Genomic DNA, 19,667 nt, shown 5'->3' on the forward strand with positions numbered 1-19,667 from the left:
TATCTTCCTGCTACACTAGTCTACAACATTGACATTGCATGCAAAGCATTGACAAACTTTTGACATAACATCTTTCAGAGCATCATGTATTTTAATTACAAATATATTTAAAGTTGAGAGTTCTTCTAACAGCCAGCATTTTTAAGTTTTACAGGTCTTTTGACCTGCAGACTTCACATGTGTGATATGATGGTGAATTTGTATTAAGTGTTCTTTTAAGTTTTTGAAAATAAAGGTTCAAACTGATACAACGTGTTGGCTGTTATTGAATATACACATGCATTTGTAGTTGAACTGAATGCAGATCAAATTTAAATGACAAATCAGGGTTAATATGAACACTATATTAGTCTGGAAATAACTCCCTTGGTGTTAGGTTATTGACACTATTAGTGTTTTCCCTCCTTTTTTACACCAAATTAGTGTTAATGGTGAACACATACAGTGTTGTTTTAACTCTATGAAGTGTTAAAAAAGTAACACTATTTCAAGTGTTAGTTTAACTCAATTTAGCGTGGACCTATATAAACCCCGAAAAAGTGTTAAATTATACACTGCGAGTGTGAATTTAACACTTTCAAATTTGCTGTGTACGGACATTATTAATTGTCTTTATATTTGAAAGCTCGAGCTCGCGATTATTGTAAGGGGCATTACATTTCCAACGTGTGCTTGTGGTGTTCGGCCACAATGCACTGGGTCAGTTGGCCAATTAGAGCAGACTGTGCTTGTCTGACGGAGGGGCTTTGTAGAAAATGACATGTTTGAGAGAGGAATAGAGGAGCTACAATAATGTACAGTATTTGAAAAATGTATGTGTTTTTTGAACATTAAAGCATGTCAACATATTCTGTTACAACCAAATACACAAAATAATGATCTTTAAAAATAGCATCATATGACCCCTTTAAGATATTTATGATGTCATTATACACTCACCTAAAGGATTATTAGGAACACCATACTAATACTGTGTTTGACCCCCTTTCGCCTTCAGAACTGCCTTAATTCTACGTGGCATTGATTCAACAAGGTGCTGAAAGCATTCTTTAGAAATGTTGGCCCATATTGATAGGATAGCATCTTGCAATTGATGGAGATTTGTGGGATGCACATCCAGGGCACGAAGCTCCTGTTCCAACACATCCCAAAGATGCTCTATTGGGTTGAGATCTGGTGACTGTGGGGGCCATTTTAGTACAGTGAACTCATTGTCATGTTCAAGAAACCAATTTGAAATGATTCGAGCTTTGTGACATGGTGCATTATCCTGCTGGAAGTAACCATCAGAGGATGGGTACATGGTGGTCATAAAGGGATGGACATGGTAAGAAATAATGCTCAGGTAGGCCGTGGCATTTAAACGATGCCCAATTGGCACTAAGGGGCCTAAAGTGTGCCAAGAAAACATCCCCCACACCATTACACCACCACCAGCAGCCTGCACAGTGGTAACAAGGCATGATGGATCCATGTTCTCATTCTGTTTACGCCAAATTCTGACTCTACCATCTGAATGTCTCAACAGAAATCGAGACTCATCAGACCAGGCAACATTTTTCCAGTCTTCAACCGTCCAATTTTGGTGAGCTCGTGCAAATTGTAGCCTCTTATTCCTATTTGTAGTGGAGATGAGTGGTACCCGGTGGGGTCTTCTGCTGTTGTAGCCCATCTGCCTCAAGGTTGTGCATGTTGTGGCTTCACAAATGCTTTGCTGCATACCTCGGTTGTAACGAGTGGTTATTTCAGTCAAAGTTGCTCTTCTATCAGCTTGAATCAGTCAGCCCATTCTCCTCTGACCTCTAGCATCAACAAGGCATTTTCGCCCACAGGACTGCCGCATACTGGATGTTTTTCCCTTTTCACACCATTCTTTGTAAACCCTAGAAATGGTTGTGCGTGAAAATCCCAGTAACTGAGCAGATTGTGAAATACTCAGACCGGCCCGTCTGCCACCAACAACCATGCCACGCTCAAAATTGCTTAAATCTTTCCCATTCTGACATTCCGTTTGGAGTTCAGGAGATTGTCTTGACCAGGACCACACCCCTAAATGCATTGAAGCAACTGCCATGTGATTGGTTGATTAGATAATTGCATTAATGAGAAATTGAACAGGTGTTCCTAATAATCCTTTAGGTGAGTGTAGATATCTTTATACTGGTCAGTATTAATATTGATATTCAGTGTTTTCAACCATATAATGCTTATTTTAGGTTTCAGACATTTAAATACTAGGGCCGGGACTCGATTAAAAAAATTAATCTAATTAATTAGAGGCTTTGTAATTAATTAATCGAAATTAATCGCATTTTAATCGCATATAAATATTTGACCTGAGAACAGTGAGAAGTAAGTTTTTTTTATATGGATTTTTAAATTTCCCATCCACAGGGCCAACCAAAGCGGTCTCATCAGCTTCTTTGTCCATGTTCACTGTGGTTTGTTTTTGGCTGTTTCTCAATATGCCTTCTTCAGCGATGTTGCTTCCTTGTGTTCTCGTTCTACGTCATCATTAACCATCGAAGTTCAGTTCCAATTCTCAAGAACGCAAGTACAGAGGATGCATGAAAGTGCCCGGATATGTTCTTGAAACTGAGGATGCATCGAGTGCAGACTTGAGAGAATCGAGCCGTTAGAAATCCCAGAAAACGCTGTGGGTGGCCGGTGTACGGAAGCCTGTAAGCTTTAAAGTCTCTCTCACAAATACTTAACGGCTCTTCAAGTTGAAAGTAAACATTTATCGTTTTGTTTTGGTTAATTTTAATAAAGTTATAAGACCCGGAGAAAGTCTGCATTTTTATTGGCATATTAAAATGAATCTTAACAGTAAAACATATAACGCTGTAAAATAAAACAATACAATTATATGAAAGTAATATCTATAATAGTATGAAATGTTTTAATAAGTTATATCTATAATAGTATGAAATGTTTTAATAAGTTATGACATTTTGTAATATTTATTGTTCATTGGTCGCTGCTTATGCTGAGACTATGCGGTCAGTTAAGCAAGAACGCAGTACATCTCAGTTCTCATAAGTGTGCGTTCTGTGTTCTCGCGTCCTTCCGAAGTTCCGAGTTCGTTCTTCCAAGGAAGCTTGGCAAGACCGGTCTCCACGAGAACGCAAGTCCGTTCTTTGCGTTGTTGGAACTGAGAAACAGCCTTTAGTCTGAACGCTAGTTGGTGCTCCAGTATAATCGGTCCGCCGAAACTCATCCAGTGAGAAATGTTCCGCGGTGCAAAAATAAGTGCGATTAAAATGCGTTAAAAAAATTTAATGCGTTATTTTTGTGTAATTAATTAATCTAAATTAACGCGTTAAAGTCCCGGCCCAATTAAATACACATAAGTACTAGCAAAACCATACATTTATAGTTTGTAAAATACACGCTGATGTCTATGGAAGCAGCAATAATGATCGTTACAAATATAATCTGACAACATGTTTTATTGATATCATATACAGATTGTGTAGATAACTTTAAAGTTTACTTTTCCCTCTTCTCCCAGTTTAACCGGAGACTTACTTTAAGGTTTTTCGGGAAGAGAGGATGAATTTACATGGTCTTATTCCCACAGCTCGAATTCAGCGCGAACAAACATGGCGGCGCCCATCACCCGGTATAGATCAACTAACACGGTCATTATAAAAGTATTTAAACTACCAAATAAATTTACTTGCACATATTTGAGAATCGGAATATCAGATATTTCATAATATTGTGAGTATGTTTGTGAATATTAACAATAAAAAAGGAAAAAACTAAGTAAAAGCGATCCATGTGTCATACAGCGCTATTGTTGCTGCGGTGTGTCACATGACAAGCACGACGCGTCGCCATGGAAACAATAAGGCTATACATTCGAAAATAACGGTCGCCTGAAAAAACTCATGCTGGGGGCTCAGCTAGAATATTTTAAACTCACGTGTGAAAAGGTTACTAATTATTATTTTGACTATTCAAATTATAAAAATGACTCATAAAGATACAACTGTTATTTCAATCTTCATTATGACAAGTCAAAATTAATGTATTTTACCTACATTATGACTAGTAGAGCCAGGTGTATTAAATGCTAAAACGGCTTGCCATACATACATTTCCGTAAAACGAAAGAACTTCAACACATGACCCATACTGAGTCAGTTGGGGAGCTGGATACACTGCGTAGGTCTGCCCTGTCATTGATACAACTGCACACAACCTCTGATACAGGGACATTGAAGCTGGTGTGATATTCAAACATGGACTGGTGAGTCGCATATGCTGCATTCTCATTAAACTTTGATATGAGGACCTACAATAACATAATACATTGCTGTGCAATATTTAGACCTTTGAAAAGAGTAGTCAAGATGAAGCTGTCATCTACAGCCAGTAAAATGACTTTAGTTTCTTAATTTTGAACAAATTTCAGCCATATATCTCGACAAATCTGTATATTAGGTCTATTTTCATACTTAGGCTACCTTTACACTGGTGCATTTTCGTTTTAAAACACATACCTGTTGCTACAGTTACACCCAGAGGTGGACAGTAGTGAACTATTTTTACTTTACTCAAGTAAATTTAAAAAGTATATGTAGTTTATCAGAGTGTTTTTCTTTGGAAAACTTTACTTCACTACATTCAAAAGCACACTCCCAAACTTTTTACCTCACTACATTACATAAATAAAAGTTGTTGTTTGTTTTACCTTTACTACTTAAGAACATTACAAATGTAGTACTTTCTTGTACTCAAGTAAATCTTTGAATTAGAGAGTAATAGATTTCTAATGTAATTAAGTATTAAATTATATTTAATATGAAATTTAATGCAGTAAAAAGTACAATATTATGCTTTGGAATGTTGTGAAGTAAAGTTTTCTAAAGAAAAACACTCTAATAAAGTACAGACACTTGAAAAGTACTTTTACAGCAGAGTAAAAATACTACTATAAAAATACTGCCTCTGGTTACACCTGTCGTTTACACTATTCCATAAACAGATACTTTTGAAAACGATGGCGTGGATGCCCACCACTGATCTATCCACCTTTTTCTTCCCGAGTGGGTGCGGCCATTTGAAAAATGTTATATGGGTGCTTCAGGTCTCATCAGGTCAAATTTGTTTCTTACCATATTATTGTAATGTATTATCTTAATTATGAGCAAACTGGTTTGTAATCCAAACAGTTTTACCGTTTACTGTACTTTGTTATTCTTCTTGCTATTTCCCTATAGAAGCTATGAGCAAGAAATCTCACCCATAGGCTTACTTCCACATTAAAGAAAAAGGTGGATATATAATGACTAGATTTCTCATCCTCATTGTGTTCTAAATAGGGCTGTCAATCGATAAAAAAAACAAACAAAAAAAACAATTAAATCACACATTTTTCTAAAATTAATCGCGATTAATATCACCTAACATTAAAGTTTGTAAATATACTTTTATATTGTAATAATTTCACATTCAATCTTCAAATGTACAATGTACAAACAACATAAAGACAGTATATTTTTAATATTTATTTAATGGCATCTTTTTTATGATTGAAGGCCAGCATCACTGATATCATTAGTAGTGATGTCTCTATAATAGTTTTTTCCCCTTAATATTTAACATGTGACGCACATGCATGCACACGGTTTTAAGGCAGCTTTAATCGCCTTTTTGGTAACTTCATGCCTTAACTGACGGCATAACTCGGACGTGCATGTACGTAGTTTCTATCACTGTTTGATATGAAATGATACAGGCTACAGCGCATGCCGGAACTTTTGTGCATGTTTTTGAAGAGCGCGCTACGAGCACAGTATATTTTCCTCGCTCGTTTGACTCACGCCTGGCACGGAGGCGAAGTTAGAGCGCGCATCTGAAATGTCTCCCGTTTGTTATGGTCATAAAGACATTCTGCATCTAAATACATGCAATCCTTTTCAAGAAAAAAGAGACAGAGGCAGCAGTTGCGAATGGGGTGGCCAACCCTAGCCCCGCCCCTGTGTTAATTGCGTTAAATATTTTTAACGCATTAATCTGAAAAAATTAATCGCATGCGTTAACGCGCTAATTTTGACACCACTTGTTCTAAACTGCTGTGAAGTGACATACTGCCAAGTATAGTGACCCATACTCGGAATTCATGCTCTGCATTTAACCCATCCAACGTGCACACACACACACACACACACACACACACACACATGTTGGGTTTCCATGTTTTATGGGGACATCCCATAGGCGTAATGGTTTTTATACTGTACAAACTGTATGTGCTATTGCCCTACACCAACCCTACACCTAAACTTAGCCCTCACAGGAAACATGCTGCATTTTTAGATTTTCAAAAAACTTTATGCTGTATGATTTATAAGCTTGTTTCCTCATGGGGACCAAAAAATGTCCCCACAAGATTAAGATTTACTGGTATTACTATCCTTGTGGGGACATTTGGTCCCCAGGACGTGATGAATACCAGGTGCACACATACATACATACACACACACACACACACACACACACACACACACACACACACACACACACACACACACACACACACACACACACACACACACACACACACACACACACACACACACACACACACACACACACACACACCGGAGCAGTGGGCAGCCATTTATGCTGCGGCGCCCGGGGAGCAGTTGGGCAAGGTTCGGTGCCTTGCTCAAGGGCACCTCAGTCGTGGTATTGAGGGTGGAGAGAGCGCTGGACATTCACTCCCCCCACCTACAATCCCTGCCGGCCCGAGACTCGAACCCGCAACCTTTGGATTACGAGTCCGACTCTCTAACCATTAGGCCACAACTTCCCCTTAAAGCCCCGTGAAGCCACCAGAAGTGCTCAATCCACCAGGCAGTGAGGCCACCAGAAGTGTTCGATCCGCCATCTTACAGAGATCCTCATTGATTTACAGCCAAACCACTGACCTAATGGTTCGTTTCCACTGAGCGGTACAGTTCGGTACAGTTTTATATTTTCACACAGACAATAGCCGTTTCTCAATATGTGTTCTTGTCTGTTCTTGTGGACTTGTGAAACGTCATTGCTCAAAAACCCGCGGAATTTTCAAAATATTACTGTTATTCTGTCATGAAATGTAGTTTTAAGAGTTTTTCAGGCGAGAATGTAGTTGTTTAAAACTCAAATCTGCGGTTTATTTATAATAAAATAGCACCTATTTGAAAATTTGCTATGCTGATTTCGGAGCTCCAGGCGATTACTGGGTGCTCCGTGCTCATGTATCCGCCTCGAGCAACCTTACGCTCGGTAAGTCCTTCCGACATTTGCAGTTGGCTCTGATGTCTCTGTAGTGATTAAACGAGAATCGATTCGTTTTGAGCATATTTAACAGGCATTCGTGGTCTCATGAATATTATTTGTTCCTGGTCATATCGTTTTAACTGAAGTTTAACTTTATATTTATTTTGAACTTTACCGTAGTAACTTACAGCCCTGACTTTGTAGCAAATGTTTTATTGTGAATTGTTTGCTTTATTTCCTCTTATATAAGCCTCTTATACTTTATACTTATACTTTTATAATGGCTATTATTGTTCATTAAAACTGACATAAAAGAGGAAGAGTTTTGTGCTTATTGTTGCGCTTTATTGCTACTTTCCGGGCATACACCACGCCTATCAAGTAAAAGGTAATGTTGGCAGTGTAAACGCAAGCCTGATCAGGGTTTCCCGTACCGAATCGTACTGTACTGAACTGTACTGTACCGTACTGCTCAGTGGAAACGAGACATAAAATCACCCGTTTTAAAGCATATCAGTCACACAGGATTCGTTTTTAGGATATGTATCACGTATTTGAGTTCCTGTTTGTCCATAATTGGTTTAGTTCCTTTTCTAATTATTAGTGTTCATGGTTTGATTAATTACCCCGCACCCGTTTCAGTTCCTCTTGATTACGTTCCGTTTATGAGTCCTGTGTTCTCCCCTCGTTCTTTGTCCGCTGTTATATGTCTATATGTCTTCCCGTGTTCCTGCATTGAATTACTTGTCATTAATAAAAGACTGTTTATTCTGACCTACTCCTCGTCTCCTTGCTCCTTGCTCCTACGAATCGTGACAGAACAGCGGACCAAACAGAAAGTGAGCGGTAACTTCTTCCCCCATTTTTTTCTTTTTCCCGTTTTTTGAAAGTTTTTTGTTTCCTGTTTGTTTCTCCTTGCAGCTATGGAAACCTCCGCATGCTTTTCCGCCCTGGCCCACCAAGATCTCCCGCTTATGGAGTTTGCGCGGGTGCTCTGCAGGATCACGGCAGGTACAGTGTTAGATGACGCCACACTGAATTCTCTGTTCTGGATCAGGGCCAACTACTATCGGCCCGTGGTCTCCGCTGGTTCCGTCCAGCCCTCCATCGTCTCCTAAGTCTTACTCTTCTCCGCTGGTTCCGTCCAGCCCTCCATCGTCTCCTGAGTGTTCCTCGTCTCCGCTGGTCCCGTCCAGCTCTCCATCGTCTCCTGAGTGTTCCTCGTCTCCGCTGGTCCCGTCCAGCTCCCCATCTTCTCCTGAGTCTCTTTCGTCTCCGCTGGTCCCGTCCAGCTCCCCTTCGTCTCCTGTGGCCGTCAGCTCTGCTCCTCGAAAGTGCCCCCCAGAGCCCGCTTCTCCAGAGCGACCTCAAGTGCCCGCTCCTCCAGAGAGCCTTCAAGAGCGCCCCCAGTATTCCTAATTTTTCCCAAGAAAATTCTGTATATCCACCTAGACAGGAGGAGTTTGAAAAGTTAATTGGGGAGAGGAGTCTCCGATGATCTTATATAAGCTCTGAAAAGACACATCAATGGTCAATGGTTGGTAGTTAGGTGACTATGATGCATTGGGCAGTTTTCACCACCTTTTGCAGGGCTTTTCTTTCCACCACCATAAAACTGGCATACCACACTTTAAAGGAGTTGGTCCGGATTCTTTCAATTATGCAACGATAGAAACTTGTTAAAATATGTAGGGACATGAAATACAGATACTGATGTGCCTTCCAACCACGAGGTGTTCTTATGACAGGACAGATCCTCAGAAATGGGTACACCCAGGAACCTGAACCCGGAGACACATTCTATTTCAGTCCCATTGATGCAAAAAGGGAGCATGCCCTTGAGCAAGGCACCGAACCCCCAACTGCTCCCCGGGCGCTGCAGCATAAAATGGCTGCCCACTGCTCCGGGTGTATGTTCACGGTGTGTGTGTGTTCACTGCTGTGTGTGTGCACGTTGGATGGGTTAAATGCAGAGCACAAATTCCGAGTATGGGTCACCATACTTGGCTGAATGTCACTTCACTTCACAATACTAAGCTAAACAACACGAAACAAAAGACGTAAACAAACACACACATTCGTTGCCATGGATTGTTTTGATCTGAAGAGAGTCTTAGGTTCTAATACTCGTTTCAACCTGAGGGAAATCACACACGCATGGAACTCTTCTATCTTTACTCTTAAAAGATAAATACAACCAGTTCAGCCAATTCAGGAGATTCTTCCTGTGGGGCGGAGCCCCGCCCTGCACAGCCCCTTTTCCGTGCATACATTATCTGTTCAGTTATTTATCACATGAAAACTTATTAACAGCAGATTTCAATTCGTATTGTAATCATGCAATGATGAGAACAAACAAATTTCATCCACACCAGCTTACTATTAATGAAATATGTTGTGAATATATTATATATAGTGTTTTTTCCAGTATATTGCTTCAATAGCAGAAACTAGTATAACTTTGTACCTGTAAGATACGTGACGTCTTTGTCTGTTATAAAGCAACAAGGAAAAGGCGCATTCCCCTCTTGAGGAGAAATGGAGGTCGTGGGAAGGTCACTTTCGTGGAGATCTGGAGATTTTCTTATTTGGATGTTGATCGTAAACACATCATCTTCAACGATACCATCCTTGAATTTACTGCGTTAATGGAGAGAGCTTAGGGAGTGTTTCTGTGGAGTTTCTCCCAAATGACAAGGTCTTTTCCCTTGTTCGACTTTTATCACAAATCCAGCCAAGCACTTAAAGTTGCTCTTCTCTTAAAAGCATCCAGATGTCTTTTCTCCAATATATCCTGGGTTTTATGGTCCCAGGAGAAAAGGGGGTTCGGAGCGATGGGCGCTGGAATGCGACCTTTGATTCTTGCTTCAGGAATGTGTTGAAAATAGGTGTGTGTGTGTGTATCCTGATTTCGACCAGGCCTTACAATGCCACCAGATTCATTGGGAAGTGCTTCATATTGCATCAGGACAATGACCCAAAACACCCCGCCAGTTCAGTCAATGAATTTATAAGGGAAAAAAAATGGAAAGTCTTAGATTGCCCAAGTCAATCTCCAGATTTAAATCTGATTGAATTTCACCAGCTGAAGAGGAGAGTAAAGGCAGAAACTCCCCAAAACAAGTAACAATTGGAATTGGTTGCATTAAAGGCTGGGGAAAGTCTTTCAAAGGATGAGACCAAGAGTCTGGTGATGTCTATGGGTCACACACTCACTGCTGTGATTGTGCGCAAGGGATCTGCAACTTAATAATAGCTTTTAATATTTTATATCTGCCTTATGTTCAACAGTCCCAATACTTATGCTCACATAAATGAGTGGGATGAACTCTAAAAGTGCTGTTCTTTTTATTTGGTAAAACATGTATGTGTTGAAACGGCTAATAATAAAATGTGACATGCTGTAGTTTTGTCTCATATTCATCTTTTAATCATATTTGCAAATGTCTTGACTCCACAGCCAACAGAGCAATTTTGTCTTTACTGTTCCAATACTTATGGAGAGCACTGTATGTACAGATACCAGGTCACTGAGCTTGGTGACCAGTTTAGTGGGGATGATGGTGTTAAACGCGGAACTGAAATCAATGAACAGCATCCTTAAGTAAGTGTTGTTATCCAGATGTCCTGGATGGGCGATATCCTGGATGGGCGCTGGGGAACGTCTGGAAGCCATTCCTTAAGGGAGGGGTCATGTCATGAGTCCGGTTCCTGCACTTATCCCTGTCGCCACAGGAGGCCGCCATCTCCTGTCCTCCTGGACTCATCTCCCATAACCACATACACCTGTAACATTACACACACCTGTAAACACTTCACACTCCCAGCTGTTCCCCATTATCATGGACTACTTATACACCACACTTTTTTTACACAATTTGTGTGTAGTGTTATGTTCATCTCGGGGGATACATGCACTGTGTTGCCGACGTGTACCCCATTCTTTTACTGCTTTGTTTTTTGCCTTGTTGGCCTTTTTGTTTGTTTTGAATTAAAAGAAAGCCTACTCGCACTTGGACCCTGACTCCATTTTTTTCACGGCGCTTCCTTCGCCGTTCACGAGGCGTTCCGTGACAGTTAAACTGTTATTAATTACAGTTTAAATACTGAATTGCTACATTATATTTTCCAGCAATGAGAGGATAAAATTGCTGTTTTTGAAGTAAGCTCACTCATTGTAAAGAGAGACGCACAGACGCTCATACATGCAACTTTCATCTCTAACTTAAAACAAAAGATGACTTTTCATTAAAGTCTTTATTAATTTGACTTCCGGTTATGCCTTGCTGAAGAGATGCACAAGTTCGCCCGGCTGTAATTTGTATTAAGATTTCCTAAATATATCCCAGTTTCATTCAACGTTTGAACTCAGTTTATTTATAAGCGAATACTGTTTAAGATGTCACCTAAACCAGCAAAGAAAACCCCCAAAAAGTAGAAACTACAGATGTTGTATCTGACTCCGAAAGCATGGAAGAGGTGGCGCAAGTTACATATGGCAGTGAAGACTCGTCGCCGGTTTGTGGAGCTCAAGCTGGTGGCTTACAAGCTGATACAAGTGGTATCATTCAAGCAATAAACTCAATGAACGTCGACATGGCCTCTCAGTTCGAAACTGTCCTTTCAGCTGTACAAGATATCAAAAATCAAGTTGCAGAGTGTTTCAGAAGATTAACGTAGACAGAGGAACACATTTCTCAGACTGAAGATTCGGTTTCCACTCTTCAATCAATGACCAACGCTCATGAAAAGAAAATTATTGCACTTGCCTGGATAGATGATTTGGAAAATCACAGCCGACGCTCCAATTTGAGGCTCCTAGGCTTACCAGAAAAATCTGAGGGCAACGATGCATGTACATTCTTAGAAAGCTGGTTACCTGAAGTGCTGTACATGGAACCACTGTGGAAACCACTGGCCATAGAGAGGGCCCACAGGACTGGTTATATGCGAAAGACTGCAGCGGATGCAAAGTCTACCCCGAGAGTGATGATTGTGAAGTTCATGGACTACAGAGACAAGGAGCGCGTGAGCAAAGAAAGATGTACTGTTCCAAAATCACAGAATCATGTTCTTTCCGGACATTTCTGCTGAAGTAAACAAGCAATGGAGGCAGTCCGACGAAGTAAAGAAGAAGCTGCAAGCTAAGGGGCTGATGTATGGATTCATCTTTCCAGCGCGCCTCCTAGTAAACATTGATGGCCATGCTCACGTCTTTCAAAGTCCATCAGAAGTTAATGAATTTCTAATGAGCTTGTAAGCTGGTGCTGTTTTCTCAGTTCTTTGTTCATTTTCAAAAATATATATGCAATAGACAAAATCAATAGGTCGAATTCCTTAGAAGGGGACAATATTAATTGCTCAGTGGGGCTCAAGTGCGGTGCGATTCATTGTACAGTCATTTTCCCTAAGTTAAATTGGAATGATCCAGTTAAGGTGTTACGAATCCTGACCATGCACTTCCGTTTACTAGCCACCAGAGGTCACTCGTTCACCACACGGACTCATACACAGCTGTTCACAATGATCACGCCCACACCTGAGAACCATCTCGCAATCACCATCACCCAAACACACACTATATAAGCCATGGACTTCCTCAGCATCGGGGCCGAGTATTGATCTGCGTTTAGTGCTCAACTAGCGCTAGCTGCTTTACCGTGCCATTCCGTGTTTCTGTTTTGTTCCTGTAATTGTTTGCATTTATCACTCACCTAGCGATAGCACTTTACAGAGCCATTTTCTTAGCCTTAGTCTTGCCTTGTTTTCCTGCCGTGTCTGACCCTGCCCGTGTTTCCTGGATTTACCCTTCGCCTCTGCCGTTTGGACTCTGTTCGCTCCCCGTTTGGATTATTGCTCTCGTCTCTGGATTATCTCTCTGCCTTGCCCCTTTGGATACTGTTCGCTGATCGTCGACCCACGCTTGCTCCACGGATTGCTCTGTCTTGCCCTTGCCATACCTGTTTACCGATCTCTGACCCTGCCTGTTTTCTGACCATGTTTGGTAATAAAGCTTTGCATATGGATCCGCACGTCTCACGTCTCGTCAGCCCCGTAACATAAGGAAGTTAGAAGCAGAGAAGAGTTTGGATTTGCTGGTGGTTCTCGGCAGTTCATAGTTGTGTGGAGTTAAAGTTTTTTTTTTCTTTTTTCTTTAACTCTAAACTGGATGATGTTTATAATCATGTTGTTTATTTTAGTTTACGTTATGTCTTGTCTTTACAAAGTACAGGTGATTTTTCCATTTTCAAATATGGGAGAGTGTTGGATTATTTCACAATACAGAAGGATATGACAGAGACCACTGGAGTTAAATTTGTTTCATGGAACTGTAGGGGCTACATACTTTTTTCTAAAATAAAACAAGTGATATCTAGATTAAAACAACTACAGTCTAAAATAGTTTTTCTTCAAGAAACACACTTAGGGCCCTATCCTAAGTACAACATGTTCCTGGATCAACATACTTGTTGATCCAGGATCAACAAGTATTCGCTTCCCCGCAGACATAGGCATAGGCTTCATCGCGGATGGCGGGCTGGAGTGAGCTGCGGTTGTGGGTTGGTTCTTGATTCGGGCAGGACACTCTCCAGACACCGGAGGATCCCTTCCCTGTAGCTGAGTCCGGTGGTGTCTGGGAGATCCACGGGGCGATGGTAATTATCCCCGATCCACAACAAGGAGTTCAACGTGGCGTCGTCTAGCCCCGTCCACACAGCGAGACCGCTGCACTCCCTCGCATACTCTGTCAGCGGGAGATCTCGGCGGGCCAGGGCAGTCAAACAATCCGCAAACTCCATTCTTCGGTATGGTCTCTGTTTCTGTTACGGATAGTGGTTGTAGAATAATAGAACAAGATAATAGAAAATAGATCACTTATAAGATAATACACAGAGACCAAAATGGATTCATTAAGAGCAGGCAAGGTTTTCACAATGTTAGAATCTTGCTTAAAGTTTTATATCTTAAAAAAGGGAACTTGTGATACAGCCATTCTGTCCTTAGATGCCAGAAAGGCGTATGACAGGGTGGAATCGCCGTATCTATTTGAGGTCCTTAAAAGATTTGAGTTTGGAGAAATTTTCTCTAAATGGATTAAGATACTACACACATCCTATGGCTGAAGTGCTCACTAATAATATAGTTTCCAAGGCTATCAACATTCAAAGGGGTACTCGTCAAGGAAGTAGAAGACAAGATAACTTGACATTTGACCTATCTCCCTATCTTCCCTTTTCATAGATTTATTTAAATAAACCATTGTTGAATAATGATTTGGTATATGCCTTCTATGCATGTTTTGTATTTTCAACTTCAACTTCTCGTCTGGAATAACCTGTTACTATTTAAAATAACCTATGCCTTTTTTCTCACATGAAAAGATGTAACTACAATACTGTTTTATTACATTGTTATATTTTGTTAAATCTCAATAAACAGAATTATTAATGTTTAATAAAAAAAAAATATATATTATTTAAATAATAATTTCACCAGTATCATTGGTAATAATAATGTTATCATTATCATTGGTAAAGTATATTGTCCAGTCTAGCATTGTAACATAAGTGATATGTAATATTTAGAATTTGTCTATTTTATTTTTAAAATGAATGAATGTTCTTGCAGTACTGTGGATCATTACACAGCAGGCATGCTGCTAAGCGGTGTAGGAGATGCTCTGGGTTACAGGAATGGGCTGTGGGAATTCAACCAATCCGGCCCTGCCATCCACAAGGTCAGACATACAAAAATACAACAATTCTTACTGTTAAAAAATCTTTGCATTAATATTTTAATATTTCTTTAATATTGTAAGTTTATTGTTAATGTTTTAATATTCAGTTTATTGTTAGACATAAAATAGTGGTTTAGTGGCGAGTTCACACTTACATATATTTAGCACGACTAATGTAATGTGTATTTGGCGAGTATGGTAATACGTTGTTGGCGTGCTGTCCTTGGGAAGGGCTCCGAGCTCGGGAATTGCCCGAACCCATAGTGTGGTGAGAACTTTAGTGATGGTGGTGGAGAAGGGGTGGTGGAGGGATGCTGATTAACCGTCAAATTAATGGAGGTATGTCAGCTGTATTTATATCCGTGTATTGATTAACTTGATTGCGTACCACTTGTGTCTAATTAGGCTAAGTATCTGACATGCTCCTCCTGAACTTTGTTAATGAAACATAATTTATTGTTAAAAAATGTTGACACATTTCTTGAAGGAAAAATTTGTTCAAGTAGCGAGTTACTAGTTACTTACACACACACATACATATATATATATATATTGTGACGAGTCGGCTGCCTCCCCCCCTTATTATCATCATCACCCCGTCCCATGTATTCGCCGCCCTTCACCAGGCTCCCGACGGGAGTGGGTGTGTGTGAGAGGAGGGGCGCTGAAACAGCCAGGGCTGGCGGCATGTGATGAGGCGCACCTGATGTGAATAAAGCCTCATCACCACCGCTGTTTAAATGCAGAGCGCGCCTCTCCTCGGGAGACCGGTCTCTTCCCCGTGCATGCACGCTGGTGTCCTCGTGGGTCCAGGAAGGGAGCGTCGAGAAGGGAGACTGCCGCCCCCTTGACGGCTGACAGGCCAGGATGCCGGGCCGTTTAATCTCCCCCAGAAGTGCCGGGGGCCAAGGAGTAGGACGAAGCCGCTGGAAAGAAGCCGCCGCCACTCGCTCCCGGATACGAGAGGGGAGCGCGTGCGGCCACCGGACTCCGCCCCTTCCCTGGACCCTTCCTTCCTGAACACTGCCCTCCTTCACGAACCCCGCAGCACGACGAGGACACCAGATCCCCTGTTTGTTTTGGACACTTTTACCCCCTTCTGGACACTTTCTTTGATCATTTTGTTTAATAAAAACCTCTCTGAGGCCTGACGCCACACCCACTGTATATATACACACACACACACACACACACACAGTCATGTGAAAAAGTTAGGACACCCTATTGAATTCCATGGTTGTCTGTATAAGGACATAAAGTCTGGTCCTTGGCAGGTCTTAAAATTTGGAAAATAAAACCTCTGATGTACAACAACACATGACAAATTGCACCATGTTATTATTTATTAAACAAAAACAAAGCCAAAATGGAAAAGCCATGTGTGACAAAGGTAGGACATCCTTAGTGTTAACATATGAATTAAGAGGGTGAGTAGCAGGTCAACTGCCTTTTGATTATCTGATCATCAGCAAGAGTGAACACCTCTATAAAAGTTTTGTCAGTTTGCTGGTCATGAACTTTCAGGTGTGTGTTAACACAATGTCAAGAAGGAATAACATCAGCAATGATCTTAGAGAAGCGAATGTTGCTGCCATCAATCTGCGAAGTGTAGCATTGCCATTTCCAAACAATCTGAAGTCATCATTCTACAGTGAGGAAGATTATTCACAAGTGGAAGACATTCAAAACAGACACCAATCCTCCCAGGAGTGGACATCATTTTTCTTCATATGACTGTTTATACACACACAGACACACACACACACACACACACACAAATCAGCATCAGAAATGGACTTAACTAAATTTTATAACTACCCTCATAGACCTCATTAAAGGTTGAAGTTGCAATGTCGTGCAATGGCAGTTTGTTGTTTATGCTGATGAGAGAATTTGCAAATTCATATTAATCAGAATTCAGTCAATGGGCCTCATTCATGAAACATTCGGAAATATAGGAGTAAATTCCGAGTAAAACGGACCTTCCCGAAAACTCTCCTCCGGATTCACAAACGTTTCATAAACGTCTGATTTGATAGTTAAAAATGCGTATGTTAATGAATTCCAATCATTCGTAAATAGGGTGCTCGTGCATGCTCATTCACAAGTAGCATAATCCCCGTCTGCCTATAACTACAGCTACACAAATTTCGTGTCCAGCAACGCAGTGGAATATTCAGGTCTACTTTCTCAGGTTTGGCTCCAGTATATTGCATAAATGCAAAAAAAAAGACTAATAGGCCATTTGGCTAACAATAAATACAGAATATAATATGTGTTCACCAAAGCATTTTTAGCCACCTGAAAAATGTCAGGTGCTCTTTTGAAAACGGCCAGCTGGCGGCGCTTGAAAACACTTTGGTGGCACAGCGTTTTTTTCCCATAGACTGTAATAAAAAAATTTTTTCCAGCTGTCAAATTGGTTGCTATGTTGTGGAATATCCATAGCAGTAAGGTATTAGTATCTCATTTTGAATATTACTGAATATATAAATGCAGTAACCAGCAATATTAACTTCTCTATTGTTGTTCAGTTGTTGTATATATATGATGATTGGTCAGTGTAGTATTTGTCCTGTTCCACCTCCATTGATTGGACAGCTGGCTAAAAAGTGACAGTGACAAGCGCCAAAGCTAAACCGGGGCTAAACAGTTTAGCTACAAAAAAACCCCAGAGCAAACGAGCTTGTAAAATATTATTACTTGTCAAAATTTAGTGTCAACAGTTTGCCAAAAAACACAAAACGTTTTACGCACCATTTACACGTGGTAGGGAGCAGGTGTATTTCTTTCGTACCAACTAACGTTTTGAAAATACGAACATTTTCATGAATCTGAAAATTCACGTCAGAACAGCTTTACGAACGATTTACATAAAAATTTGTTCTGCTCGTGTTTAATAATAATAATAATAATTCATTACATTTATATAGCGCTTTTCTGCTTTCCTAAGCACTCAAAGCGCTCTACATTGTGAGGGGTGGTGTCTCCTCATCCACCACCAGTGTGCAGCATCCACCTGGATGATGCGACGGCAGCCATAGTGCGCCAGAACGCCCACCACACACCAGCTTACTGGTGGAGAGGAGATAGAGTGATGAAGCCAATCAGTGTAAGGGGATGATTAGGAGGCCATGATGGTCAGAGACCAATGGGGAAATTTGGCCAGGATGCCGAGGTCACACCTCTACTCTTTTCGAAAGACATCCTGGGATTTTTAATGACCACAGAGAGTCAGGACCTCGGTTTAACGTCTCATCCGAAAGTTTCATGAATGAGGCCCAATGAGCGTGCATACTGAACAACTCCGGAGTTCTCGGCGGTGACAAATCAAAACGCCTCTGATTGGATTCATAAGATCATCAACAGAAAGGTGCGTGATTGGTTATAATGCTCAATGCTGCAGACCGCGATTGACACTTTTCCTTAATTTCACTCATTCAAACACACCCCCACATGTCTACATCACGATGTGGGGAGATTTTCATAACACTGCCCAAATGTATACGCAATGAAAGAGGACGTGATTTTTATTCTCGCTGTAGTGTTGTTGCTGCCACCGGGGCCATGTCCTGGAGACGCTGTGAAAGCAAAACTACTTTCTTTGGGCTTCCAAAAGGGGATACAACTAGAAATCAATGGTTAAGTTGTATTTACAACACTGTTCCAGAACAATACAACGCAAATATTCTCGTGTGCATGGCGCAATACACAGAGGACTATTTCCTGATCCTGGGAGAGAGTAGCCTTGCTTGCAGGCTTGCACAAAGGCTGTTTCTATAAAGTGGGGCAATAGGTTGTTTGCACATGACGTCATTGCTGTGGCGCGAAATTCAGCTGGAGGGCAGGAAGTAATTTTTTCTCCATAGGGATCAGTAGCTGAAAGTCAAGATGCCTGTGTTTTGTGTTGTTTATGGATGTTCAAATCGGTCAAACCGAGAAACCACAAGGAGCTTTTATCGTGTACGAAAATGTGTTGTTCATAAGGGGGTAAAAGTCAAGAAATTGGCTGAAAAATGCAGGAAAATGTGGCTTGTAAACCTGCGTGTGCGGTCGGGAGGAGCCGATCGGATAATGCTTGTGTGTGCAAATGGTTAATATAAGATATAATTTTAATATATTAAGATATTAATACAGATATAAATAGATAATCCAAGGCTGTCACCTCAAGCATTCAGCGTGGGACAGTCAGAAGTCACTCAATGCTAAACGCCACACGGAGACATGATGTAAATAAGATATTATTTGCAGTTCAGAGAGCTTCATCGACTATAACGGAACATTGTGAGATTGCAATAAATTGAAGTGAGCCAGCTTTTTAGTGATTATATAGAAGCGCTATTTACTCGCTGTCTAGGCTGTAAACAATTCAGAATTTGAATAAAAGTTTTGCTTTACGTGCTGTTAGGACCAACGTACACAAACCCTGTATGAAGCAAAGTGCCAGGAGTGACTGAAAAAAAAGAGAACGGATGAGCTCTGTGACGGTACGAGGAGAACAGAGGACTCAAATGCAGAGGGTAGAGGTAACCAGCAGGTTTATTCTCCAAAAAAGTGAACAAAACAAATAACACAAACAAAACAGCGCGCAAGTCTCTGGGGTAATCCAGCTCAGAGAGGAGCGAGGCAGAGATCGGCAGTCCTTCTCTCT

At 40.9% G+C, this 19,667-nt stretch overlaps 1 protein-coding gene across 2 annotated transcripts in view; it reads left to right on the top strand.

Moving 5' to 3' along the window:
• Positions 1 to 4,140: 4,140 nt before the first annotated feature.
• Positions 4,141 to 19,667, top strand: part of LOC306844005 (ADP-ribosylhydrolase ARH1-like) — a gene marked incomplete at its 5' end in the record, with an annotated part of 55,786 nt that continues 40,259 nt past the window's right edge. The window contains 2 exons of one of the 2 annotated variants that reach the window (XM_079375800.1): positions 4,141 to 4,258; positions 14,908 to 15,016. In XM_079375800.1, the coding sequence (XP_079231926.1) occupies positions 4,251 to 4,258; positions 14,908 to 15,016 (117 nt within the window). Of the gene's footprint in view, positions 4,259 to 14,887; positions 15,017 to 19,667 lie in introns of those variants that run through there. The other variant, XM_079375799.1, reaches the window with a different exon arrangement.

Source organism: Barbus barbus (genome assembly GCF_936440315.1).
Source record: "Barbus barbus genome assembly, chromosome: 24".
In the NCBI taxonomy this organism is placed as follows: Eukaryota; Metazoa; Chordata; class Actinopteri; order Cypriniformes; family Cyprinidae; genus Barbus; species Barbus barbus.